General features: G+C 47.5%; 1 protein-coding gene across 1 annotated transcript in view; it reads left to right on the top strand.

The window, feature by feature from the left end:
• The window catches only part of rad18 (RAD18 E3 ubiquitin protein ligase), a 358,590-nt gene that overhangs the window by 122,384 nt on the left and 212,086 nt on the right, over nt 1-24,120 (top strand). Inside the window, exons 4-5 of the mRNA XM_086001346.1 lie at nt 14,209-14,282; nt 14,369-14,429. Coding sequence (XP_085857472.1) covers nt 14,209-14,282; nt 14,369-14,429 — 135 coding nt within the window. The remainder of the gene's footprint in view (nt 1-14,208; nt 14,283-14,368; nt 14,430-24,120) is intronic.

The raw sequence follows: 24,120 nt of genomic DNA, 5'->3' as shown, positions 1-24,120 counted from the left end.
CTCCTTTGTTTGTACACTCTGTCCCTTCCTGACAGAATCTGGTTATACTTACCCCAACCACTTTCCTGCACTGCTTCCTTGTCTTTTCTCTTTAGCATTCTAGATTTCTCTCCACTGGGACCCTCCCCCACCCCCTTACTTAGTTTAAAACCCGATCTACCTCCCTAGTTCTTCGAGTCGCTAGAACTCTGGTCCCAGCGTGGTTCAGGTGTAGTCCGTCCCAACGGAACAGCTCTCTCTTTCCCCAGTACTGGTGCCAGTGCCCCACGAATTGACACCCACATCTCCCACACCAATCTTTGAGCCATGCATTCATCTCCCTGATCCTATTGACCCTATGCCAATTTGCTCGTGGCTCCGGTAATAATCCAGAGATTATGATCTTAGTGGTTCTGCTTTCTAATTTAGTCCCTAGCTGCTCAGACTCTCTCAGCAGAACTTCTTTCTTTGTCCTACCTATGTCATTGGTACCTACGTGGACCACGACAACTGGATCCTCCCCCTCCCACTCCAAGTTCTTCTCCAGCCCGGAGGAGATGTCCTTTACCCTGGCGCTGGGCAGGCAACATTGCCTTTGGAACTCACGCTCCTGGCTGCAGAGAACAGTGCCTATCCCCCCAACTATACTGTCGCCTATGACAACCACCTTCCTTTTTACTCCCTCGCACTTGAACGACTTCCTGTACCACGGTGCCGTGGTCAGTTTGCTCGTCCTCCCTGCACTCCCTGCACTTGTCCACAAGGGTTGCAAGAACCTCGAATCTATTGGACAAGTGCAGGGACTGAGGTACCTGCAATACTACCTCCTGGATCCCTGTGGCTGCCTCACTTGCAGTCACACCCTCCTGCCCCTGACCACATGTCAATTCTAAAGTATTTAATCTAAAGGGTGTGGCTGCCTCCTGGAGCAAAAGGTCCAGGTAACTTTCTCCCTCCATGATGTCTCATAATGTCTGCAGCTCAGACTCCAGCTCCTCAACTTGGAGCCGAAGTTCCTCGAGCCGCAGACACAGTATGCAGTTAAGAGGCGAATAGGACAGGGCTAAAAACATAGACATAGAAGATAGGAGCAGGAGTAGGCCATTCGGCCCCTCGAGCCTGTTCTGCCATTTAATGAGATCATGGCTGATCATCCAAATTCAGTACCCTGTCCCTGCTTTCTCCCCATATCCCTTGATCCCTTTCGCCTTAAGAAATATATCCAACTCCTTCTTGAATATATTTAATGAATTGGCCTCAACTGCCTTCTGTGGTAGAGAATTCCACAGGTTCACCACTCTCTGGGTGAAGAAATTCCTCCTCATCTCTGTCCTAAATGGCTTACCCCTTATCCTTAGACTAAGACCCCTGGTTCTGGACTCCCTGTCCATCGGGAACATCCTTCCTGCATCTAGTCTGTCTAGTCCTGTTAGAATTTTATAAGTTTCAATGAGATTCCCTCTCATTCGTCTAAACTCTAGCGAAAATAAGCCTAATCGACCCAATCTCTTGTCATACGCCATTCCTGCCATCCCAGGTATCAGTTTGGTGAATCTTCGCTGCATTCCCTCCATGACAAAAACATCCTTCCTCCGATAAGTTGACCAAAACTGCACATAATACTCAAGGTGTGGTCTCACCAAGGCCCTGTACAACTGCAGCAAGACATCCTTGCTCCTGTACTCGAATCCTCTCGCTATGAAGGCCATTCGCCTTCTTAACCGCCTGCTGCGCCTGCATGCTTACCTTCAGCGACTGGTGCACAAGGACACCCAGGTCTCGTTGCACTTCCCCTTTTCCCAATCTATTGCCGTTCAGATAATAATCTGTCGTCTTGTTTTTGCCACCAAAGTGGATAACCTCGCATTTATCCACATTATACTGCATCTGCCATGCATCTGCCCAATCACCCAACCTGTCCAAATCGTACTGGAGTTTCTCTGCATCCTCCTCACAGCACACACGCCCACCCAGCTTTGTGTCGTCTGCAAACTTGGAGATATTACATCTAGTTCCCTCGTCTAGATCATTAATATATATTGTAAATAGCTGGTGTCCTAGCACCGATCTCTGCGGTACCCCACTAGTCACTGCCTGACACGTGGAAAAAGACCCGTTTATTCCAACTCTTTGCTTCCTGTCTGCCAACCAGTTCTCTATCCAAGTCAGTACCTTACCCCCAATCCCATGTGCTTTAACTTTGCACGCTAATCTCTTATGCGGGACCTTATCGAAAGCCTTCTGAAAGTCCAAATACACCACATCCACTGGTTCTCCCTTATCTATTCTACCAGTTACATCCTCAAAAAATTCCAGTAGATTAGTCAAGCACGATTTATCTTTTGTAAGTCCATGTTGACTTTGTCCGATCCTGTCACTGTTTTCCAAGTGCTCTGCTATTACATCTTTTATAATGGACTCTAGCATTTTCCCCACTGCCAATGTTAGGCTTACTGGTCTATAATTCCCCGTTTTCTCTCTACCACCTTTTTTAAATAGTGGGGTTACATTGGCTATCCTCCAATCCATGGGAACTGTTCCAGAGTCTATAGAATTTTGGAAGATGACCAGCAATGCATCTACTATTTCTAGGGCCACTTCCTTAAGTACCCTAGGATGTAGATTATCAGGCCCTGGGGATTTATCGGCCCTCAATTCCGTCAATTTCCGTAACACCATTTCCCTACAAATACTGATTTCATTCGATTCCTCCCTCTCATTAGATCCTATGTTCCCCAACATCTCTGGGAGTTTATTTGTGTCCTTCTTTGTGAAGACAGAACCAAAGTATGTATTTAATTGGTCCGCCATTTCTTTGTTCCCCATTATAAATTCCCCTGATTCTGACTGCAAGGGACCTACGCTTGACTTCACCAATCTTTTTCTTTTCACATATCTATAGAAGCTTTTAAAGTCAGTTTTGATGTTGCCCGCAAGCTTACTCTCATATTCTATTTTCCCCCTCTTAATTAATCCCTTTGTCCTCATTTGTCCTCCTTTGCTGAATCCTAAACTGCTCCCAATCCTCAGGTTTGCTGCTTTTTCTGGCCAATTTATGTGTCCTCTCCTTGGATCTTATGCTATCCCTAAGCTGTGGTTGAGTCACCTTTTTTGTTTTATTTTTATGCCAAACAGGGATGAACAAATTTTGTAGTTCATCCATGCGATCTTTAAATGTTTACCATTGCCTATCCACCGTCAACCCTTTAAGTAACGCTCCCCAATCCATCCTAGCCAACTCGCGCCTCATACCGTTGTAGTTTCCTTTATTTAAATTCAGGATTCTAGTCTCTGAGTCAACTACTGCACTCTCCATCTTAATGAAGAATTCTATCATATTATGATCGCTCCTGCCCAAGAGGCCTCGCAGAACAAGATTGCTAATTAATCCTTTCTCATTACATAATACCCAGTCTAAGCTGCCCTGATCTCTAGTTGGTTCCTTGAGATATTGGTCCAGGAAACCATCCCGTATACACTCTAGGAATTCCTCCTCCACAGTATTGTTACTAATTTGGTTAGCCCAATCTATATGTAGATTAAAGTCACCCATGATAACTGCTGTGCCCTTATTGCATGCGTCTCTAATTTCCCATTTAATGCCATCCCCAACCTAAGCATTACTGTTTGGGGGCCTGTATACAACTCCCACTAACGTTTTCTGCCCCTTGGTATTTCTCAGCCCTACCCATACAGATTCCACATCATCAGAGCTACTATCTTTCCTTACTATTGTGTTAATCTCTTTAACCAGCAATGCTACCCCACCTCCTTTTCCTTTTTGCCTGTCCTTCCTGAATATTGCCTGTCCTTCCTGAATATTGAATACCCCTGGATGTTGAATTCCCAGCCTTGGTCACCCTGGAGCCATGTCTCCGTAATCCCAATTATATCATATCTGTTTACATCTATTTGCGCAGCTAATTCATCCACCTTATTAGGAATGCTCCTCACAAGAAGACCCAAAGCCTTCAGGCTTGTTTTTTTTAACACTCTTAGTCCTTTTAGAATTATTATTTACTGTAGCCCTGTTTGATTTACAACCTTGATTTCTCTGCCTTCCACTTTTGCTTTTCTCCTTCCTGTCTTTTGTTTCTATCCTTGCTTCCCTTTCCTCTGTCTCCCTGCACAGGTTCCCACCCCCCTGTCATTTTAGTTTAAAGCCTCCCCAACAGCACTAGCAAACACTTCCCCTAGGACATCGGTTCCGGTCCCGCCCAGGTGCAAACCGTCCAGTTTGTACTGGTCCCACCTCCCCCAGAACCGGTTCCAATGTCCCAGGAATTTGAATCCCTCCCCCTTGCACCATTCCTCTAGCCACATATTCATCTGAAATATCCTTCTATTTCTACTCTTACTAGCACGTGGCACAGGTAGCAATCATGAGATTACTACCTTTGAGGTCCTATTTTTAAAATTTACCTCCTAACTCCCTATATTCAGCTTTTCGGACCTCATCCCATTTTTTACCTATATCGTTGGTACCTATATGCACCACGACAACTGGCTGTTCACCCTCCTCCTCCAGAGTGCCCTGCAGCCGCCTCGAGACATCCTTGACCCTTGCACCAGGGAAGCAACATACCATCCTGGAGTCTCGTTTGCGGCCGCAGAAACACCTATCTATTCCACTTGCAATAGAATCCCCTATCACTATAGCTCTAGAGCTCTTTTTCCTCCCGTCCTGTGCAGCAGAACCATCCATGGTGCCAGAAGTTGGCTGCTGCTGCCTTCCCCCGATAAGCCATCTCCCTGAACAATATCCAAAGTGGTATATCTGTTTGAGAGGGGGATGGCCACAGAGGACCCCTGCACTACCTGCCTGCGCCTACTACTCTGCCTGGCGGTCACCCATTCCCTTCCTGCCTGTGCAGCCTTTACCTGTGGTGTGACCAACTCATTAAACGTGATATCCACGATGTCCTCAGCATCGGGAATGCTCCAGTATGTATTCATTTGCAGCTCCAGTGCCGCAATGCGGTCTGCCAGTAGCTGCAGCTGGATACACTTCCCGCACACATGGTCGTCAGGGACACAGGAAGTGTCCTGCAAGCCCGACGGTCCGCCTCGCTAACTTGGCGTGGTTTGGAGCCATCGGGCAGCCCACACTTCAGGGCTAAAAATTGGGATTAGGCCAAAAACTGCCTGTTAACTACCTGTTGGCACTAATCCCCTTCCCGCCTCGGGGAGGCGGCTCCCAGCACAGGTCGGGTACCCACCTCCTGGGAAACGGGCATGGAGGCGTGTTGGGTGTGGGAAGGGTTCGTGCCCCCCGATTCTGCAATTTTCCCCCCACTCCCGCCTCCAAACCCGCCTCCATGGGGCTTGGAAATTCGAGCTCTATGACAATAGCTTCGGTCTTCCCAATATTTAATTGGAGGAAATTTCTGCTCATCCGATACTGGATGTCGGACAAGCAGCATGACAAATTAGAGACAGTGGCGGGGTCGAGAGAGGTGGTGGTGAAGTAGAGCTGGGTGTCGTCAGTGTATATGTGGAATTTGACATTGTGTTTTCAGATGATGTTGCCGAGGGGCATCATGTAGTTGAGAAACCTCAACCAAATATGAACCTAGGCTCCAGAGCCGAAAGGCTAGACTCTAGCACACTGCATCATCCAGGCCCTAGGAATGCTGGTTGATACTGAAGGAAGAATATGTTTTATACTGTCTTAATTCACATGAATTCAATTATTTAGCGCTAAATTCCCACTTTGCTGTGTTATTTGCTTAATTCAAATTGTTGGATAATTCAAATTCATTGTGCCGCTGGATTATCAGGTGTAGACTTCTTTCTTTAAACGTTGCTGATCTAACTGGAATGTGAATTCTAAGATTGACTGACAATTGCAGCCAGGTTCTCGCTGGTAGAAGAGTGACCCTGCCAGTCATTACTCTGTGAGCGGCAGCTGGTCACCATGGTACTTTAAAGCTTCAATCAAATTGTCTCCCAACACAATCAGCCTCCCTTGGTTCACAGACTCTATTCTTAAACTGCCTTTATATTGGGCTACGTGCCAAGCTAGTGCCGCTGGCGTTTGCGGCACAGGTGCCGTATAGCCGGCAGCAACCCAAAGGTAAACTTAAGAGATCCCCTTTTTTTTAAACTGATGAGTGGGCCTTGGTGACTAACTGCGAGAGACCCGCACATTGGTAGCCAGTGACGACCTTGGATCTGGACTGGAGGCGACGGAGGTTGCACAGTTCCCTGTTTGTTCTGTAAATTAGCTCCACTCCAGCGGGGAGCTTACTGAGGGTGAGATGAAGCATTGCAGCAAGGAAGATCAAGAAGAGCGTTGGTGCGATGACACAGCCTTGCTTGACCCCAGTCTGTACGTGTCTGTGGTGGAACCGTTCGTCAGGATCACGGCTTGCATGTCGTTGTGAAGCAGGCGGAGGATGGTGACAAACTTTAGATGGCAGCTGAATTTGAGGAGGACACTCCATAATCCCTCGTGGTTGACAGTGTCGAAGGCCTTTGTGAGGTCAAAGAAGGCCATGTACAGCGGTTGGATCCCTGCATTTCTCTTGTAATTGGCGTGCGGTGAAGATCATGTCCATTGTGCCCCTTAGTGGGCGGAATCCACATTGCGACTCTGGGAGGAGCTCTTCAGCCACTGGGAGAAGGCGATTGAGGAGGATTCTTGCGATGACTTTCCTTGTGGCAAACAGTAGGGAAACTTCTCTGTAATTACCGCAATCGGACTTGTCACCTTTCTTGAAGATGGTCACAATTACGGCGTCTCTGAACTCCCCTGGCATGCTCTCCTCCTTCCAGATAAGAGAAATTAGTTCATGAATTCGCGCCAGGAGCTAATTTACAGAACAAACGGGAAACTGTTCAACCTCCATCGCCTCTAGTCCAGATCCAAGGTCGTCCATCCTCTGTCATCGAATTACAGTATGCAGACGACGCTTGCGTCTGCACACACTCAGAGGTTGAACTCCAAACCATCGTTAACACCTTCACCGAAGCGTACGAGAACCTGCCCTGCCACACAGTACTGCCCCCCGATTACCAACATTCACGACAAGGCCTTGGACAACGTGGACCACTTTCCATACCTCGGGAGCCTACTGTCAGTAAGGGCAGACGTCGATGACGAAGTCCAACACCGCCTTCAGTGTGCCAGTGCAGCCTTCGGTCGCCTAAGGAAGAGAGCATTTGAAGAACAGGACCTTAAACCTGGCACCAAGCTCATGGTCTACAGAGCAGTAGTAATGCCCGCCCTCCTGTATGCCTCAGAGACATGGATCATGTACAGCAGGCACCTCAAAGCACTGGAGAGGTACCACCAATGCTGCCTCCGCAAGATCCTGCAAATTCATTGGCAGGATAGGCACACCAACATCCGTGTTCTCGCTCAGGCCCACATCCCCAGCATCGAAGCTTTGACCACGCTCGATCAGCTCCGATGGACGGGTCACATCGTCTGTATGCCCCATGCGCTACTCCCAAAACAAGCGCTCTACTCGGAGCTCCAACACGGCAAGAGAGCCCCAGGTGGGCAGAGGAAACGCTTCAAGGACACCCTCAGAGCCTCCTTGAAAAAGTGCAACATCCCCACCAACACCTGGGGATCCCTGGCCCGAGACTGCAGAAAGTGGAGGAGAAGCATCCGGGAAGGTGCCGAATACCTGGAGTCTCTTCGCCGGGAGCAAGCGGAAGCCAAGCGCAGTCAGCGCAAGGAGCGCACATCAACCCAAGCACCCCACCCACCGTCTGCCCCACCTGACGAGGGACTGTCGAAGAAGATGATGAAGGTAGCCAGTGGCATAGTCAATGGCCTCGTGCAATACAGAATCAGCTTTAGTATCTTTGTGCTACATGCATGTCTCTGTGTGTCAGCAAGCACCAACATCTGCCTCAGATAATAAACTCTTTTATTGGATTTCTGTTAGTCTTGATCATTGGCATGCTATCTTCTGAGACTTTTGGTTTCCCTATTATTTAAAAAGAAAGTCGACAGAGTTTATACTGAGCTCTCTCTCCATCCAATAACATGTTTGTAAGTGACATGTTAGTCAAAGGGGTAGTTAGTATTGATACAAACTGTTGTGGGTTTCTTCCTTTTAGCAAATTAACAGGCTTGGGGCTATCTGTGAATGTTTCCCCTAATATAACAAAAACAAATTATCTGGTCATTGGCACATTGCTGTTTGTGGGAGCTTGCTGTGCGCAAATTGGTTGCCGCGTTTACCACATTACAACAGTGACTACACGCCAAAAGTACTTCATTGGCTGTAAAACGCTTTGAGACGTCCAGTGGTTGTGAAAGGCCCTATATAAATGCAAGTCTTTCTTTCTAATATAACAATGACTGGTCGCAGGTTACCTCAGTAACTTTGTTATTAATTAGAGTTTTTTTCAATAAGCAACTGAGTTCCAATCAAAATTATTGTTCCTCTTTATCTTCACGTACAAGCCACGAGAATCTGAAATATCTCCAAGATAAATTAGATAAATTATTTAATCCTGTGTAACTTATGAATTCAATCACATTTGGAATATTGTGTGTAGTTTACCAAACAGATAGGGAAGGGCAAGGCCATGGAGGGATTTGAAAACCAGGATGAGAATTTTTTAATTGAGGCGCTGTCGGGCCAGGGAGCCAATGTCGGTTTCGGGTAGAGCTGGACTCCGGTCCGACCAAAGGGTCTACACCCGGAATATTCTACCTGCCTTTTCGTTCTTTGGTTATTGATGGACCTTTGATTGTTTTCTGTTTTAATTACAAACCGATAATGCTGATCTGTGCTTTATTACAAACCGATAATGCTGATCTGAGCTTTATTACAAACCGATAATGCTGATCTGAGCTTTATTAAAAACCGATAATGCTGATCTGTGCTTTATTACAAACCGATAATGCTGATCTGTGCTTTATTACAAACCGATAATGCTGATCTGAGCTTTATTACAAACCGATAATGCTGATCTGAGCTTTATTACAAACCGATAATGCTGATCTCTGCTTTATTACAAACCGATAATGCTGATCTGTGCTTTATTAAAAACCGATAATGCTGATCTGAGCTTTATTAAAAACCGATAATGCTGATCTCTGCTTTATTACAAACCGATAATGCTGATCTGTGCTTTATTACAAACCGATAATGCTGATCTGTGCTTTATTACAAACCGATAATGCTGATCTGTGCTTTATTACAAACCGATAATGCTGATCTGTGCTTTATTACAAACCGATAATGCTGATCTCTGCTTTATTACAAACCGATAATGCTGATCCGTGCTTTATTACAAACCGATAATGCTGATCTGAGCTTTATTACAAACCGATAATGCTGATCTGAGCTTTATTACAAACCGATAATGCTGATCTCTGCTTTATTACAAACCGATAATGCTGATCTGTGCTTTATTAAAAACCGATAATGCTGATCTGAGCTTTATTAAAAACCGATAATGCTGATCTCTGCTTTATTACAAACCGATAATGCTGATCTGTGCTTTATTACAAACCGATAATGCTGATCTGTGCTTTATTACAAACCGATAATGCTGATCTGTGCTTTATTACAAACCGATAATGCTGATCTGTGCTTTATTAAAAACCGATAATGCTGATCTCTGCTTTATTAAAAACCGATAATGCTGATCTCTGCTTTATTAAAAACCGATAATGCTGATCTCTGCTTTATTAAAAACCGATAATGCTGATCTCTGCTTTATTACAAACCGATAATGCTGATCTGAGCTTTATTACAAACCGATAATGCTGATCTGTGCTTTATTACAAACCGATAATGCTGATCCGTGCTTTATTCAAAACCGATAATGCTGGTCTCTGCTTTATTACAAACCGATAATGCTGATCTCTGCTTTATTACAAACCGATAATGCTGATCTGTGCTTTATTAAAAACCGATAATGCTGATCCGTGCTTTATTACAAACCGATAATGCTGGTCTCTGCTTTATTACAAACCGATAATGCTGATCCGTGCTTTATTACAAACCGATAATGCTGATCTGTGCTTTATTCAAAACCGATAATGCTGATCTCTGCTTTATTACAAACCGATAATGCTGATCCGTGCTTTATTACAAACCGATAATGCTGATCCGTGCTTTATTACAAACCGATAATGCTGATCTGTGCTTTATTAAAAACCGATAATGCTGATCTCTGCTTTATTACAAACCGATAATGATGACCTGAGCTTTATTACAAACCGATAATGCTGATCTGTGCTTTATTAAAAACCGATAATGATGATCTGAACTTTATTACAAACCGATAATGCTGATCTCTGCTTTATTACAAACCGATAATGCTGATTTCTGCTTTATTACAAACTGATAATGCTGATCTGTGCTTTATTACAAAGCGATAATGCTGATCTCTGCTTTATTACAAACCAATAATGCTGATTTCTGCTTTATTACAAACTGATAATGTTGATTTGTGCTTTATTTGGTCTTGTTGCTCAGCGCAACGTCTTTTAACTGTTTCCATTTGCCCCCAAACATGAAAAATCAAAGTCCGGACATTTTATTGGTTTACCCTCTCCCGTCTCCTTCGTGAATTGCTGCTTTTGAAACTGCATTATGCTTCGGAGTGTTGCGTGTAGGTGGATTGTTGGCAATAAATCACAGGCTGTATTTGTTTAAATTAAGTGATATTTCGTGACCGTTAGTCCCTACTCTACTCCTGGAAAATAAAACTTAATCTTCTCTGAAGTAAATCTTGTTTATTTATCCTAATAACGTTCTGTGGTCAATAAAGCATTTTGCAACAAAGTTATTTATAAACCATAAATAAAAGTTCATCCCCCTCCCCCCATAGAACCTAGACGGCCCCAATACAGTTAGCTTTCAATGGCAACTAGGGATGAGCAATAAATGCTGGCTTTGAATGAATAAAAAAAAGTTAATCTCAGCCAGGGCAGTGCCCATAAAATCGGCCTGAGCTACAAAGGGGAAAATCACTCGGGTTTCCAGCCGGTAAATTGCTGTCCAGCAAACCCTGCTAGAAAGTGTGTGTGCAAGAATGTTGGGTGAGCACAGGATCAGGCTTGACTGTGATGCCCTCTGCTGTTGACTAGCCTGCTGAGGATCACTGTCTAGGCCACTCTGGTATGGGCTGCCCACAGACAGTCACTGTCTAGGCTACTCAGGTATGGGCTGCCTACAGAGAGTTACTGTCTAGGCTACTCAGGCATGGGCTGCCCATAGAGAGTCACTGTCTAGACCACTCGGGTATGGGCTGCCCATAGAGAGTCACTGTCTAGACCATTCGGGTGAGGGCTGGCCATAGAGAGTCACTGTCTAGACCACTCGGGTATAGGCTGGCCACAGAGTCACTGTCTGGACCAAAATAACAACAGATTTTGCTGGAAAAACTCAGCAGGCCAGGCAACATCCGTGGAGAGAAATTAGAGTCAACGTTTCGGGTCAAAACCCTTTGTCAAGACTAAAGAGGCACAGGAAATGCGAAGAGAAGAGCAGAACTTCTAGACCACTCGCGTATGGATTGCCCGCAGACAGTCACTGTCTAGACCACTCGGGTATGGGCTGGCCACAGAGTCACTGTCTAGACCACTCAGGTATGGGCTGCCCATAGAGAGTCACTGTCTAGACTACTCGGGTATGGGCTGGCAACAGAATCACTGTCTAGACCATTCGGGTATGGGCTGGCAACAGATTCACTGTCTAGAGCACTCGGGTATGGGCTGGCCACAGAGTCACTGTCTAGACTACTCGGGTATGGGCTGGCAACAGATTCACTGTCTAGACCACTCGGGTATGGGCTGGCAACAGATTCACTGTCTAGAGCACTCGGGTATGGGCTGCCCACAGACAATCACTGTCTAGACCACTCAGGTATGGGCTGCCCACAGAGTCACTGTCTAGACTACTCGGGTATGGGCTGCCCACAGACAGTCACTGTCTAGACCACTCGGGTATGGGCTGCCCACAGACAATCACTGTCTAGACCACTCAGGTATGGGCTGCCCACAGACAATCACTGTCTAGACCACTCAGGTATGGGCTGCCCACAGAGTCACTGTCTAGACTACTCGGGTATGGGCTGCCCACAGACAGTCACTGTCTAGACCACTCGGGTATGGGCTGCCCACAGAGTCACTGTCTAGACTACTCGGGTATGGGCTGCCCACAGACAGTCACTGTCTAGACCACTCGGGTATGGGCTGCCCACAGAGTCACTGTCTAGACTACTCGGGTATGGGCTGCCCACAGACAGTCACTGTCTAGACCACTCGGGTATGGGCTGCCCACAGACAATCACTGTCTAGACCACTCGGGTATGGGCTGCCCACAGACAATCACTGTCTAGACCACTCGGGTATGGGCTGCCCACAGAGTCACTGTCTAGAGCACTCGGGTATGGGCTGCCCACAGACAGTCACTGTCTAGACCACTCGGGTATGGGCTGCCCACAGACAATCACTGTCTAGACCACTTGGGTATGGGCTGCCCACAGACAATCACTGTCTAGACCACTCGGGTATGGGCTGCCCACAGACAATCACTGTCTAGACCACTCGGGTATGGGCTGCCCACAGAGTCACTGTCTAGAGCACTCGGGTATGGGCTGCCCACAGACAGTCACTGTCTAGACCACTCGGGTATGGGCTGCCCACAGACAATCACTGTCTAGACCACTCAGGTATGGGCTGCCCACAGAGTCACTGTCTAGACTACTCGGGTATGGGCTGCCCACAGAGTCACTGTCTAGACTACTCGGGTATGGGCTGCCCACAGAGTCACTGTCTAGACCACTCAGGTATGGGCTGCCCACAGAGTCACTGTCTAGACCACTCGGGTATGGGCTGGCAACAGATTCACTATCTAGACTACTCGGGTATGGGCTGCCCACAGACAATCACTGTCTAGACCACTCGGGTATGGGCTGCCCACAGACAATCACTGTCTAGACCACTCAGGTATGGGCTGCCCACAGACAGTCACTGTCTAGACCACTCGGGTATGGGCTGCCCACAGACAGTCACTGTCCAGACCACTCAGGTGAGGGCTGCCCACAGACAGTCACTGTCTAGACCACTCGGGTATGGGCTGCCCACAGACAGTCACTGTCTAGACCACTCAGGTGAGGGCTGCCCACAGACAGTCACTGTCTAGACCACTCGGGTATGGGCTGCCCACAGACAATCACTGTCTGGACCACTCAGGTATGGGCTGCCCACAGACAGTCACTGTCTAGACCACTCAGGTGAGGGCTGCCCATAGACGGGACAGAAGGCGAGAAAATTGGGTGGCAGGGGAAAATTTGACAACAAATATAAACTTTCATATCTAATTATTACTTGTGCAACAGATGGTTGACGTAGTGGAAAGGAGAGAAAATACTGCAATCGCATCAGACACGCTGTCTGCGTACAGCTGAAAGCAAGACGTCTGTAACATGTCTGGGAAGTGAGCATTTAATCAATTGGGCAATTTGCAGGTGGCCTTTAAAAATTGGAATCTAAAAAACAGTAAGTTTGTGTGCAGGAAGAATACTTCGATTCAGGATGTTAAATTGTTAGCTTTACTCAAATAGAATGTGACTTTAGTTTTCAAAACCTGTGTAGAGACTTCTAATTTATTCAATCCACACCTACTTTTGCCTGACCACCCCACCCTTAATTGGTGTACCCCAGATACAGGCCATTAGTGGGAGCGAGCAGCCTCCTCCTGGATGACTGTCAGTGCCATTCTGTAGCTGCCCACCAGGAGGAGCCCAAGAGTTGCTTCTCCCTTCCTATCTTGAGTGACCTGGCTGGGGTTGGACATTCTTTATGAGGGGAAGATGGGCTATGAACTTACACCTGCCCCCCAACCCCCTCTCAAGGTGTTGTCACTTGGGCTTCTATAAATAATAATGGTGGGAATTAAATTTTAATTCTGCACCCACCTGAGTTATGAAAAACATTCAGCAGTGCAATTATAGATGTTATTCTGGAGCTGTGCAGAGAGAGCATTTAGAGCTGCCCAGCATCAGAGTAAAGTGTTGATTTTACTGGGAGCAATTTGAAGTGATAATGATGAATCAGACAAGAAGTGTATTACACATTAAAGTGTTGCGGATGTAAGTGTAACTTTTCTTTTCCTGTAGTGAATTGATTCCAGTACACTGAATAATCCTGGTGACAATGCTGAACAAGCATCTTTTAGATTTGGATAGAGAAGTCTTTCTGGTTAGTTGATGCCTAAAATCATTTCAATTGTATTTTTCAAACAGCCGAAGAGATCGCTAAAGAAATTGAAAGGAATGAAAAGACCCGAGCTCAGCTCGAAAGCAAAACAAGTGAAAGTGTGAGTCTCGTTTAATGCTTTCTGTGTAATTATATTTAATCTTTCTGGAGGGGAAAAAAAAGACCAGTTTGATTTGTTTTTATTAGGTGTTGAAATTCACGAAGGACCAGTCACAAGAAGAAATCGATGAAGTCCACAAAGAATATCGTGAGTACATGATTGTTTTACTGGCACTGTTTAAAGGTTGGGAGGCTCGTAAATACTTCGGACTATTGCATTTGAGTGCTTGAGCAGTGACAATGCTCTCATCCCTTCTGTAACCAACTCCAACATAAGCCTTGAAAGACCTGTGGATGGCAAGGCCTTGGAGAGGGTGCAGAGGAGACTTACTAAAATGTTACCAGGGATGAGGGACTTTGGTTATGTGTAGAGAGAATAGAGAAGTTGGGATTGTTCTCCTTAGAGTAGAGAAGGTTACGGGGAGATTTAATAGAGGTATTCAAAATTATGAAAGGTTTTGATAGAGTAGATAGGGTGAATGTTTCCACTGGTGGGTGGATCAGTAACCAGAGGATGCAGGTTTAAGTTAATTGGCAAAAGAATCAGAGGCGAGATGGGGAGATTATTTTTTACGCAACGAGTTGTGATCTGGAATGCACTGCCTGAAAGGGCGGTGGTAGCAGATTCAAAAGGGAATTGGATAAATACTTGAAAAAGAAACATTTGCAGGGCTATGGGGAAAGACCAGGAGACTGGGATTAATAGGATAATTCAAAGGCACGATAAGCCAAATAGCCCCCTCTCTGTGCCATATGATTCTACTTGAGTCTGGGAACGATCCATTAACAGAAAAATGGTTGGGTGGGGTATTAAAGAGCTCAGATGCCCTCTTTTCCATGCAGTTGGTGGTAGTGTTGTAGAACAAGTAGTAGCAATGACAGAGCAACTCTGATACTCACCGACCTGTGACCAGGAGTGGGTTTTACCAGAACAACTCGAGACATATGTAAACAGGAAGAATGAAGACTTGCATTTATATGGCGCCTTCTGCGACCTCAGGGTGTACCAACGTGCTTTACAGCCAATTAGGTACTTTTGAAGTTTGTCACTTTTGTAATGTTGGAAATGCAGCAGCCAATTTGCAAGCTCCCGCAAACAGCAACAAAATAAATGACCCAATAATTTGTTTTAGTGATGTTGTTTGAGGGTTAAATATTGGCCAGGCACCGGGAGAACTCCCCTGCTGTACTTCGAATAGTGCCATGGGATCTTTTATGTCACCTGAGAGGGCAGATGGGGTTTAAGGTCTCATCCAAAAGACGGCACCTCCGGCAGTGCAGCACTCCTTCAGTGCTGCACTGGAGTGTGTCGGTCTGGATGCCTACTCAGTTGTATCAAGCTGCTACTGCAGCGATTCAAGAAGGCCCACCACCACCTTCTCCGGCAACTAGGGATAAAAAGAAAGACTTGCATTTATATAGCACCTTTCATGACCTCAGGATACCTCAAAGCGCTTTAGAGTCAATTAAGTACTTTTTGAAATGTAGTTACTGTTGTAATGTAGGAAACACGGCAGCCAATTGCACACAGCAGGCTGGTGCCCATGTTGATTGAGGGATAAATATTGGCCAGGACACCGGGGATAACACCCCTGCTCCTCTTCGAAATAGTGCTATGGGGTCTTTTATGTCCACCTGAGAAAGCAGACGGGGCCTCGGTTTAACGTCTCATCTAAATGACGGCACCTCTGACAGTGCAGCACTCCCTCAGCACTGCATTGGAATGTCGGCCTAGATTTTTGTGCTCAAGTCACTGGAGTGGGACTTGAACCCACAACCTTCTGACTCAAAGGCGAGAGCGCTACCAACATAGCCACAGCTGACACTGTAGACAATAAATCGTGGCCTTGCCGGTAACACCCATGAACAGAGTATTAATTTTTCAAAAATTAACAATTTCCTGCCTTTAAGCAGATTTCAGGTCATTTAACCCATTAACTTCCACCCTGTCATTGGAGTATTGCTTTTTTTTTTGTTTTTCTCCCCTTCACTGTTGTCCGATTCCATCTTTCAGTTTTCAGCTCCCAAGAAAGAGTTCTAGTCAAAATGTTAACTTGTCTTTCCTCTCTACTGAAGCTTCTGTATATTTCCAGCGTCTTGTGGCAGAACCACTGAATGACTCTGGCTAACTGTATATAATTCTCTTTAACGATGTTCTAACACCAGCCTAAACCTGTACCATTGTGTTAGGCATTACTGTGTTTTGTATATAGAGTTTGCATGTACGGGGCGTGGCCCCTTTAAGAGCGCGGAAAAACACGGGTAAACGCGATGACGTCACGTCGCAAACCACGGGGCTGCCCAGGCAGTCCTCGTGGCAGCTCCGTTGAGTAAAGACCTGTTTAATTGTTCTCTTGTGTCGATCTCCGTTATTCGTTAATTCCTACATTGGTGACCCCGTTTTTGTGAACGTTTTCACAAAAGAAGAGCACAGCATGGAAGCAAACGCCGTTTCGCTAAAGCTACCGCAGTTCTGGGAGCAGCAAACGCCCTCGTGGTTTATTCAGGTCGAGGCCCAGTTCGCCCTGAGGAACATCGATGCGGATCAGACCAAGTACCTTTATGTGGTCTCTGCACTCGACAGCTCTACCGCCTCTCGGACCGTCAGCCTCCTCGAAAAACCCCCAGTGGAGCGCAAATATGAAACCCTCAAAGCGCGGTTACTGCAGGTTTTCGAGCTCAAAAAATCGGAGCGCGCCCGTCGATTACTCGCTATGCCCGGGCTCGGGGACTCCAAGCCTTCAGAGTTGATGAGCCAAATGCTCACACTCCTGGGCTCAGAACGGGAATGTTTCCTATTCCGCGAGATTTTCCTCAGCCAACTGCCTGAACAGGTACAAGCTGCCCTGGCCAGTTCTGAAATTGAAGACTGCGCAACACTCGCTGCGGAGGCTTACAAAATTTTTGCTGTAACTCGGCAGTACTGCGCCGCCACGAGGCACCCATCCCCCGCAGACGCCGCCCCAGCTCGTCAGGCTGCTGGGCTGTGTTTCTACCACGCAGTTCGGCGCGAAGGCGAAGCGTTGCCGCCCTCCCTGCAGTTTTCCCCAACAAAACAAACCACAATGGACACTGCGACCACCGAGGAACGGGTCTAACGGGCACCCCGCGGCCGCGATGGTGATCGGCAACGCGGGAAAATTGCTGTTCATCACTGATACTCTCTCCGGTTGTCGTTTTCTGTGCGACACCGGAGCGCAGTGCAGCATTTTACCCGCGTCCGCCCTCGATGTGCAGACGGGGAATCACGGCCCCGCCCTTGAAGCGGCCAATGGCGGAACAATTCGGACCTTCGGCAGACGGCAAGTGGAGTTGTGTTTCGGGGGGCAACGTTTTCACTGGGAGTTTGTTATGGCCAAAGTTTCCCAGCCCCTCGGCGCGGATTTCCTGTGCGCCAACAGCCTCCTGGTCGACGTTAGGAACCGGCGGCTGATCAACGCGTCAACTTTTAATTCTCTTCCGTATTACCGCAGTAACACTACGTCGCGCACCGTCTCCTGTGCGTTCCCGACTCCTGATGAGTTCGCTCGCCTGCTCGGGGAATTCCCCGACCTGACAAGACCCACGTTCTCCTCCACAGCCACGAAACATGGTGTGGAACACCACATCACCACCAACGGCCCCCCGGTCTACGCGCGGACCCGGCGCCTGCAACCTGGCAAGCTGGCGGTTGCAAAGGCGGAGTTCGCAACCATGGAACGGTTAGGGATTATTCGCCGGTCAAATAGTCCCTGGTCTTCACCCCTCCATATCGTCCTGAAGCCTGGCAGCGGATGGCGGCCATGCGGCGACTATCGACGCCTAAACGATGCCACCACTCCTGATCGGTACCCGATCCCCCACATTCAGGATTTCTCTGCCCATTTGGCAGGGAACACCTTGTTCTCAAAAGTCGACCTCGTCCGGGGCTACCACCAGGTCCCAGTTCATCCACAAGATGTCCAGAAGACCGCAGTCATCACCCCATTCGGCCTCTTCGAGTTTTTACGAATGCCGTTTGGGTTAAAGAACGCCGCCCAGACTTTCCAATGCCTGATGGACTCCGTGCTGCGGGACCTCAAGTTCCTCTTCATCTACCTAGACGATATTCTAATTGCCAGTCCTACTAAGGAAGAACATACCTGTCACCTACGCACCCTTTTTCGACGCCTCAGCCAACACGGCCTGATTATCAACCCGGCCAAGTGTCAGTTTGGCCTGCACCAAATTGACTTCCTGGGGCATCGCATCACCTCAGAGGGAGCGGTTCCTTTACCTTCGATGGTAGAGGCGGTGACATCCTTTCCACGCCCGCAGAACGTAAAGGCCCTGCAGGAATTCCTAGGCATGGTAAACTTTTACCACCGTTTCGTGCCTAAGGCGGCACTACTCATGCAGCCCCTGTACGAGGCCCTCAAGGGCAAGACTGGCAAGAACCCGGTAGACTGGACGGATGACATGGCCCGAGCGTTCGCCGACACCAAAAGCGCCTTAGCCAACGCGACTATGCTGGCGCACCCGCTGCCAGGAGCCACCATCGCCCTCACCACCGACGCGTTGGACTACGCAGTCGGTGCCGTGCAACAGCAGTGGGTGAACGGGACGTGGCAGCTGTTGGCATTCTTCAGCCGTCAACTACGGCAGAACGAGAGAGCACACGGCATGTTCGACTGGGAGTTGCTCACCCTTTTTCTGGCCATCCGCCATTTTCGGTTCCTACTGGAAGGACGTCCTTTCACCGCCTTTGTGGACCATAAGCCGCTAACCTTTGCAATGGCCAAGACCGCCGAACCGTGGTCAGCCCGACAGCAGCGTCAACTGACCTACATATCCGAAATCACCATGGATATAAAGCACGTGGCCGGTAAGGACAACCTGGTGGCAGACTGCCTCTCCCGCGCGATCGTCAATACGGTTCATTTGGGCATCGACTACGCCCTCATGGCAGCGGACCAAGCCTCAGACCCGGAAGTGCAAGCTTACAGAACGGCCATCACTGGCCTCCAGTTGGCCGACGTCAAGTTTCATTCGGCAGGTGACACGCTGTTGTGTGACGTCTCCGTACAGGATCCTCGCCCTGTCGTGCCGGCCATCTGGCGCCGCAAAGTGTTCGACGCCATACATGGGTTGTCACACCCAGGAATGAAGGCCTCTCAGAAACTGATGTCAGCGAAATTTGTATGGCATGGCATGCATAAAGATGTCCGCGGCTGGGCCAACACCTGCGTGGTCTGCCAAAAGGCCACGGTACAGCGCCGCATCAAAGCTCCGTTGGCCACCTTCACAGTTCCGGAGCGACGTTTTGACCATGTCAACGTGGACCTGATAGGACCACTCCCACCCTCCCATGGTTTTTCACACATCCTGACCATGGGTGACCGCACCACCAGATGGCCGGAGGCGGTCCTCCTGTCATCCACTACTTTGGCGGACGTGGCCAGGGCGTTCATTTCCTCCTGGATCGCCCGTTTCGGAGTGCCCGCAGATATTTCGTCAGACAGGGGACCGCAGTTTTCCTCCGAACTCTGGAATGCAGTGGCCCTAGGACTCGGTGTCGAATTGCACCGCACCACAGCCTGCCACCCACAGGCGAATGGCCTCTGCGAACACTTCCACCGGTCAATGAAAGCCACCCTGAGGGCCAGCCTCCAGGACGCTGGATGGGCAGACAAGCTACCGTGGGTCCTGTTGGGCCTTCGCACGGCCCCCAAAGAAGACCTTCACTCTTCATCAGCGGAGCTTCTGTATGGTCAGCCGCTGCGAGTCCCGGGGGACTTCCTACCAACATCGATGGAGCCATGGTCTGTGTCTGCCCAGCTTGTTAGTCACCAAGAGGCGGCCAGATGTTTCACACTGGTGCCCACTTCGCACCACGGGCTGCAGAAGTCACACGTTCCCACGGAGCTTCGCAGGCTAAATACGTTTTTATTTGCCATGACGCACATAGGGATCCGCTCAAGGCCCCATATACCGGTCCCTTCCGCGTGTTGGAAGCAGGGGACAAAACCTTCACGGTAGATGTCGGTGGTAAACCGGACCACATTTCGGTCGACCGCTTAAAGCCAGCACATTTAGACTTCGACCGCCCCGTCGAGACAGCACAACCGCCGAGACGGGGTCGGCCACCCATCGTCGTTACGGCAGACCAAGTGCGACCGACCGCCAGACCGCCAGCCGACCAGCAGCCTCCACCTCGAGAGTACAGGAGTCGTTGTGACAGGCTCGTCAGACCCCCTCACCGTTTGACTTTGTCCGTTAAAGCGAATTCTGGGGGGGGCGCATGTGACAGAACCACTGAATGACTCTGGCTAACTGTATATAATTCTCTTTAACGATGTTTTAACACCAGCCTAAACCTGTACCATTGTGTTAGGCATTACTGTGTTTTGTATATAGAGTTTGCATGTACGGGGCGTGGCCCTTTTAAGAGCGCGGGTAAACGCGATGACGTCACGTCGCAAACCACGGGGCTGCCCAGGCAGTCCTCGTGGCATCTCCATTGAGTAAAGACCTGTTTAATTGTTCTCTTGCGTCGATCTCCGTTATTCGTAGGAATTCGTTAATTCATACAGTCTCCTATTTTTGTTATGAAGTAGGTTAGCTGTCATTTTTGCTTTAAATCTGTTTAGAACACAGCCTGTGATAAAGAAGAAATTAATGCTTTCAGTGAGACTGTAACTTCTGATTCCTTATAACCAAGTGTGCTCTCTCTCTACCTTTTCCGGTCAGTTTTGTTTTATTTTATCAGGTAGCAGAGCCTGTAAGGATTCTTCACCTATCAGGCTGACGTACCTCGTGGAGTAAAAGTACCGAGCGTAGCTAGTCAGTCTCCCTCACCTTTTTCAGTTGAGGAACATGTGCACTTGAGGCAATGCTGTACTCGAACCCTGCTGTACTGAAAATCGGGCTTTACTGGACAAACAGCACAAAGTACAGTCCCAGTAAAAATACTCATGCAGCCAAGGTGCAACAGCCTGTTTACTTATGTATGAGAACATGTCACATTTACTGTAAAAGTTAAAAGAACTTAGGAGCTAATACTCCTGTGGTCTATCGAATGGCTCTAGTAGGTTGCAGTCCCAATGTATTCCATTTTGTCTATTCAAAAACATGGGGTCGTAATATGACAGATTCATGCTGTAGGGATTCTTAAGTAATTATTTTGTTCTGTCGAATCACAGATATAACGTGGGTTGAGGAAGAAGGCTGAGAAATCAATAATGTAAAGCAGGGCCATGGTGATGAGTTGCTTTATAACTCAAACATATTAACCGACAAGAAATTAAATAATTGGTTCTTATACTTCCTCATAGTATGGAGCTGTACAGAGTTCAGCTTTGAATGGGGGCTGAATTTTCAGCCTACCCCATACATACTCCTACTTGGCCTGTTATCTGACTCTCTGTAGACTGTCCCATGCGTTCCAAGCTCTTTCACTTTATGCTTCAGTACTGCCTGAGCCTCCTTACCCAAGCTTCTTGGGAGTTTGAGAAGGGAAAAATGTGTATTCTTAGACAGTGACACCGTATCCTAACCCTTACCAAGTCCAACCCACGCATCACCCCTGTGCCTGTGACCTACATTGGCTCCTGGTCCCCACAGCCCCATTAATTTAAAATTCTCATCCTCGTGTTCAAAGCCCTCCAAGGCCTCGACCCTCCCTATCTCTGTAAGGTCCTCCAGCCCTACAACCCTCTTGGATCTCTCTTTTCCTCTGAGTCTGGCCTGTTGTGCACCCCCTACTCCCTACGTTCCACCATAGGCAGCTGTGCCTTCAGCCGTCTAGGTCCTAAGCTCTGGAATTACCTCTTTAAATCATTCCGCCTCTCTACATCTCTCCCTCCTCCTTTAAGACCCACCTTAAAATCTACATCTTTAGCCTAGCTTTTACTCATCCTGCCTAATATCTCCTTTTTGGTTCAGTGTCAGTTTTTGTTCAGTTACATTTTTCTACGTTGAAGGCGTTATATAACTGCAATTTGTTCTTGATGTTGCCCTAGGTGAGTCTCTGGAAACAGCCTGTCACTCAAGTGTAGCTGATGTCCTATTGCAGTTTGGAATAAACGGGTCTTTTTCTAAGTGGCAGGCAGTTACTAGTGGGGTACCACAGGGTCGGTCCTAGGACCCCAGCTATTCACAATATATAATGATCTAGACGAGGGAACTAGATGTTAAAGCTTCAAGTTTGCAGATGACACAAAGCTGGGTGGGCGTTTGTGCTGTGAGGAGGATGCCGAGAAACTCCAGTATGATTTGGACAGGTTGGGTGATTGGGCAAATGCATGGCAGATGCAGTATAATGTGGATAAATGTGAGGTTATCCACTTTGGTGGCAAAAACAGTAAGGCAGATTATTATCTGAACGGCAATAGATTGGGAGAAGGGGAAGTGCAACGAGACCTGGGTGTCCTTGTGCACCAGTCGCTGAAGGTAAGCATGCAGGTGCAGCAGGCGGTTAAGAAGGCAAATGGTATGTTGGCCTTCGTAGCGAAAGTATTCGAGTACAGGAACAAGGATGTCTTGCTGCAGTTGTACAGGGCCTTGGTGAGACCACACCTTGAGTATTGTGTGCAGTTTTTGTCGCCTTATCTGAGGAAGGATTTTCTTGCCATGGAGGGAGTGCAACGAAGATTCACCAGACTGATACCTGGGATGGCAGGAATGACGTATGAGGAGAGATTGGGTCGATTGGGCTTATACTCGCTGGAGTTTAGAAGAATGAGAGGGGATCTCATTGAAACTTATAAAATTCTAACAGGACTAGACAGACTTGATGCAGGAAGGATTTTCCCGATGGCGGGGGAGTCCAGAACCAGGGGTCACAGTCTAGGGATAAGGGGTAAGCCATTTAGGACAGAGATGAGGAGGAATTTCTTCACCCAGAGGGTGGTGAACCTGTGGAATTCTCTACCACAGAAGGCAGTTGAGGCCAATTCATTAAATATGTTCAAGAAGGAGTTAGATATATTTCTTAAGGCTAAAGGGATCAAGGGATATGGGGAGAAGGCAGGGACAGGGTACTGAGTTTAGATGATCAGCCATGATCTCATTGAATGGCGGAGCAGGCTTGAGGAGCCGAATGGCCTACTCCTGCTCCTATCTGCTATGTTAAAATGTCGCCCATTGCATGTGCCCCATCCAGTGCTAACATGACATTATTTGCCCATGATATTCCCACGCTGCCTCATATTCTCAAAATGTCAATATACTCCTGATGAGCAACATACTGAAATGATAGAAATAATGAAAACATGATTAGCAATAAATTGAAACGATGACTTCGTAAAAAAAAAAAATTAATGACAGTATTAATTGTGTAAAATATGGAAATGATCATTCATGAAATATTTCACCGATATTGAAATGATTAGCCGTCTAATGAATTCCATAGAAATTACAAGATGGAAACAGGATGCTCGATCCAGCCAGTCTGTTGTTGCTGTTTATCCTCTACATGACAGTAGTTCTAATCCCATGTGGCCGCCCAAGACTGCCCCATTAAACTGTTGAAATTATTTGCAATGTAAATTAAGATGAATATTAATTGAAAATGTAAAACTTATATATTTACATATATAAGCTGCCAGATTCTGCTCTTTATCGGGGAGGTGGTGGAGCTAGTGAGTTTGACTGAAAGTCGAGGCTCTTAACAAAGACAGAGGAAAGTTTTTTGGGTGGCGGGTAAGTTGTGAGTGCAATCTGGTCCGTGAGAGGGAAAGCAGCGAGGGCCTTTTGCTAAGAGGTTAGGAATGCTGGAAAATAGGAGATCTCTTGCTTAAGTCAAGTAACACGACCCACTGATGTGCCTCATCTGGTGTTGACTCAGTCCACCTTCGGAGAGACTGAAGAAATACATGTAA

This window comes from Somniosus microcephalus, chromosome 11 (assembly GCF_052327205.1).
Source record: "Somniosus microcephalus isolate GS21.2 chromosome 11, FLI_Smic_1.0, whole genome shotgun sequence".
NCBI classification, from domain to species: Eukaryota; Metazoa; Chordata; class Chondrichthyes; order Squaliformes; family Somniosidae; genus Somniosus; species Somniosus microcephalus.
The sequence above is the reverse complement of the archived record's forward strand: the minus strand, read 5'-3'. Positions and strand labels throughout refer to the sequence as shown.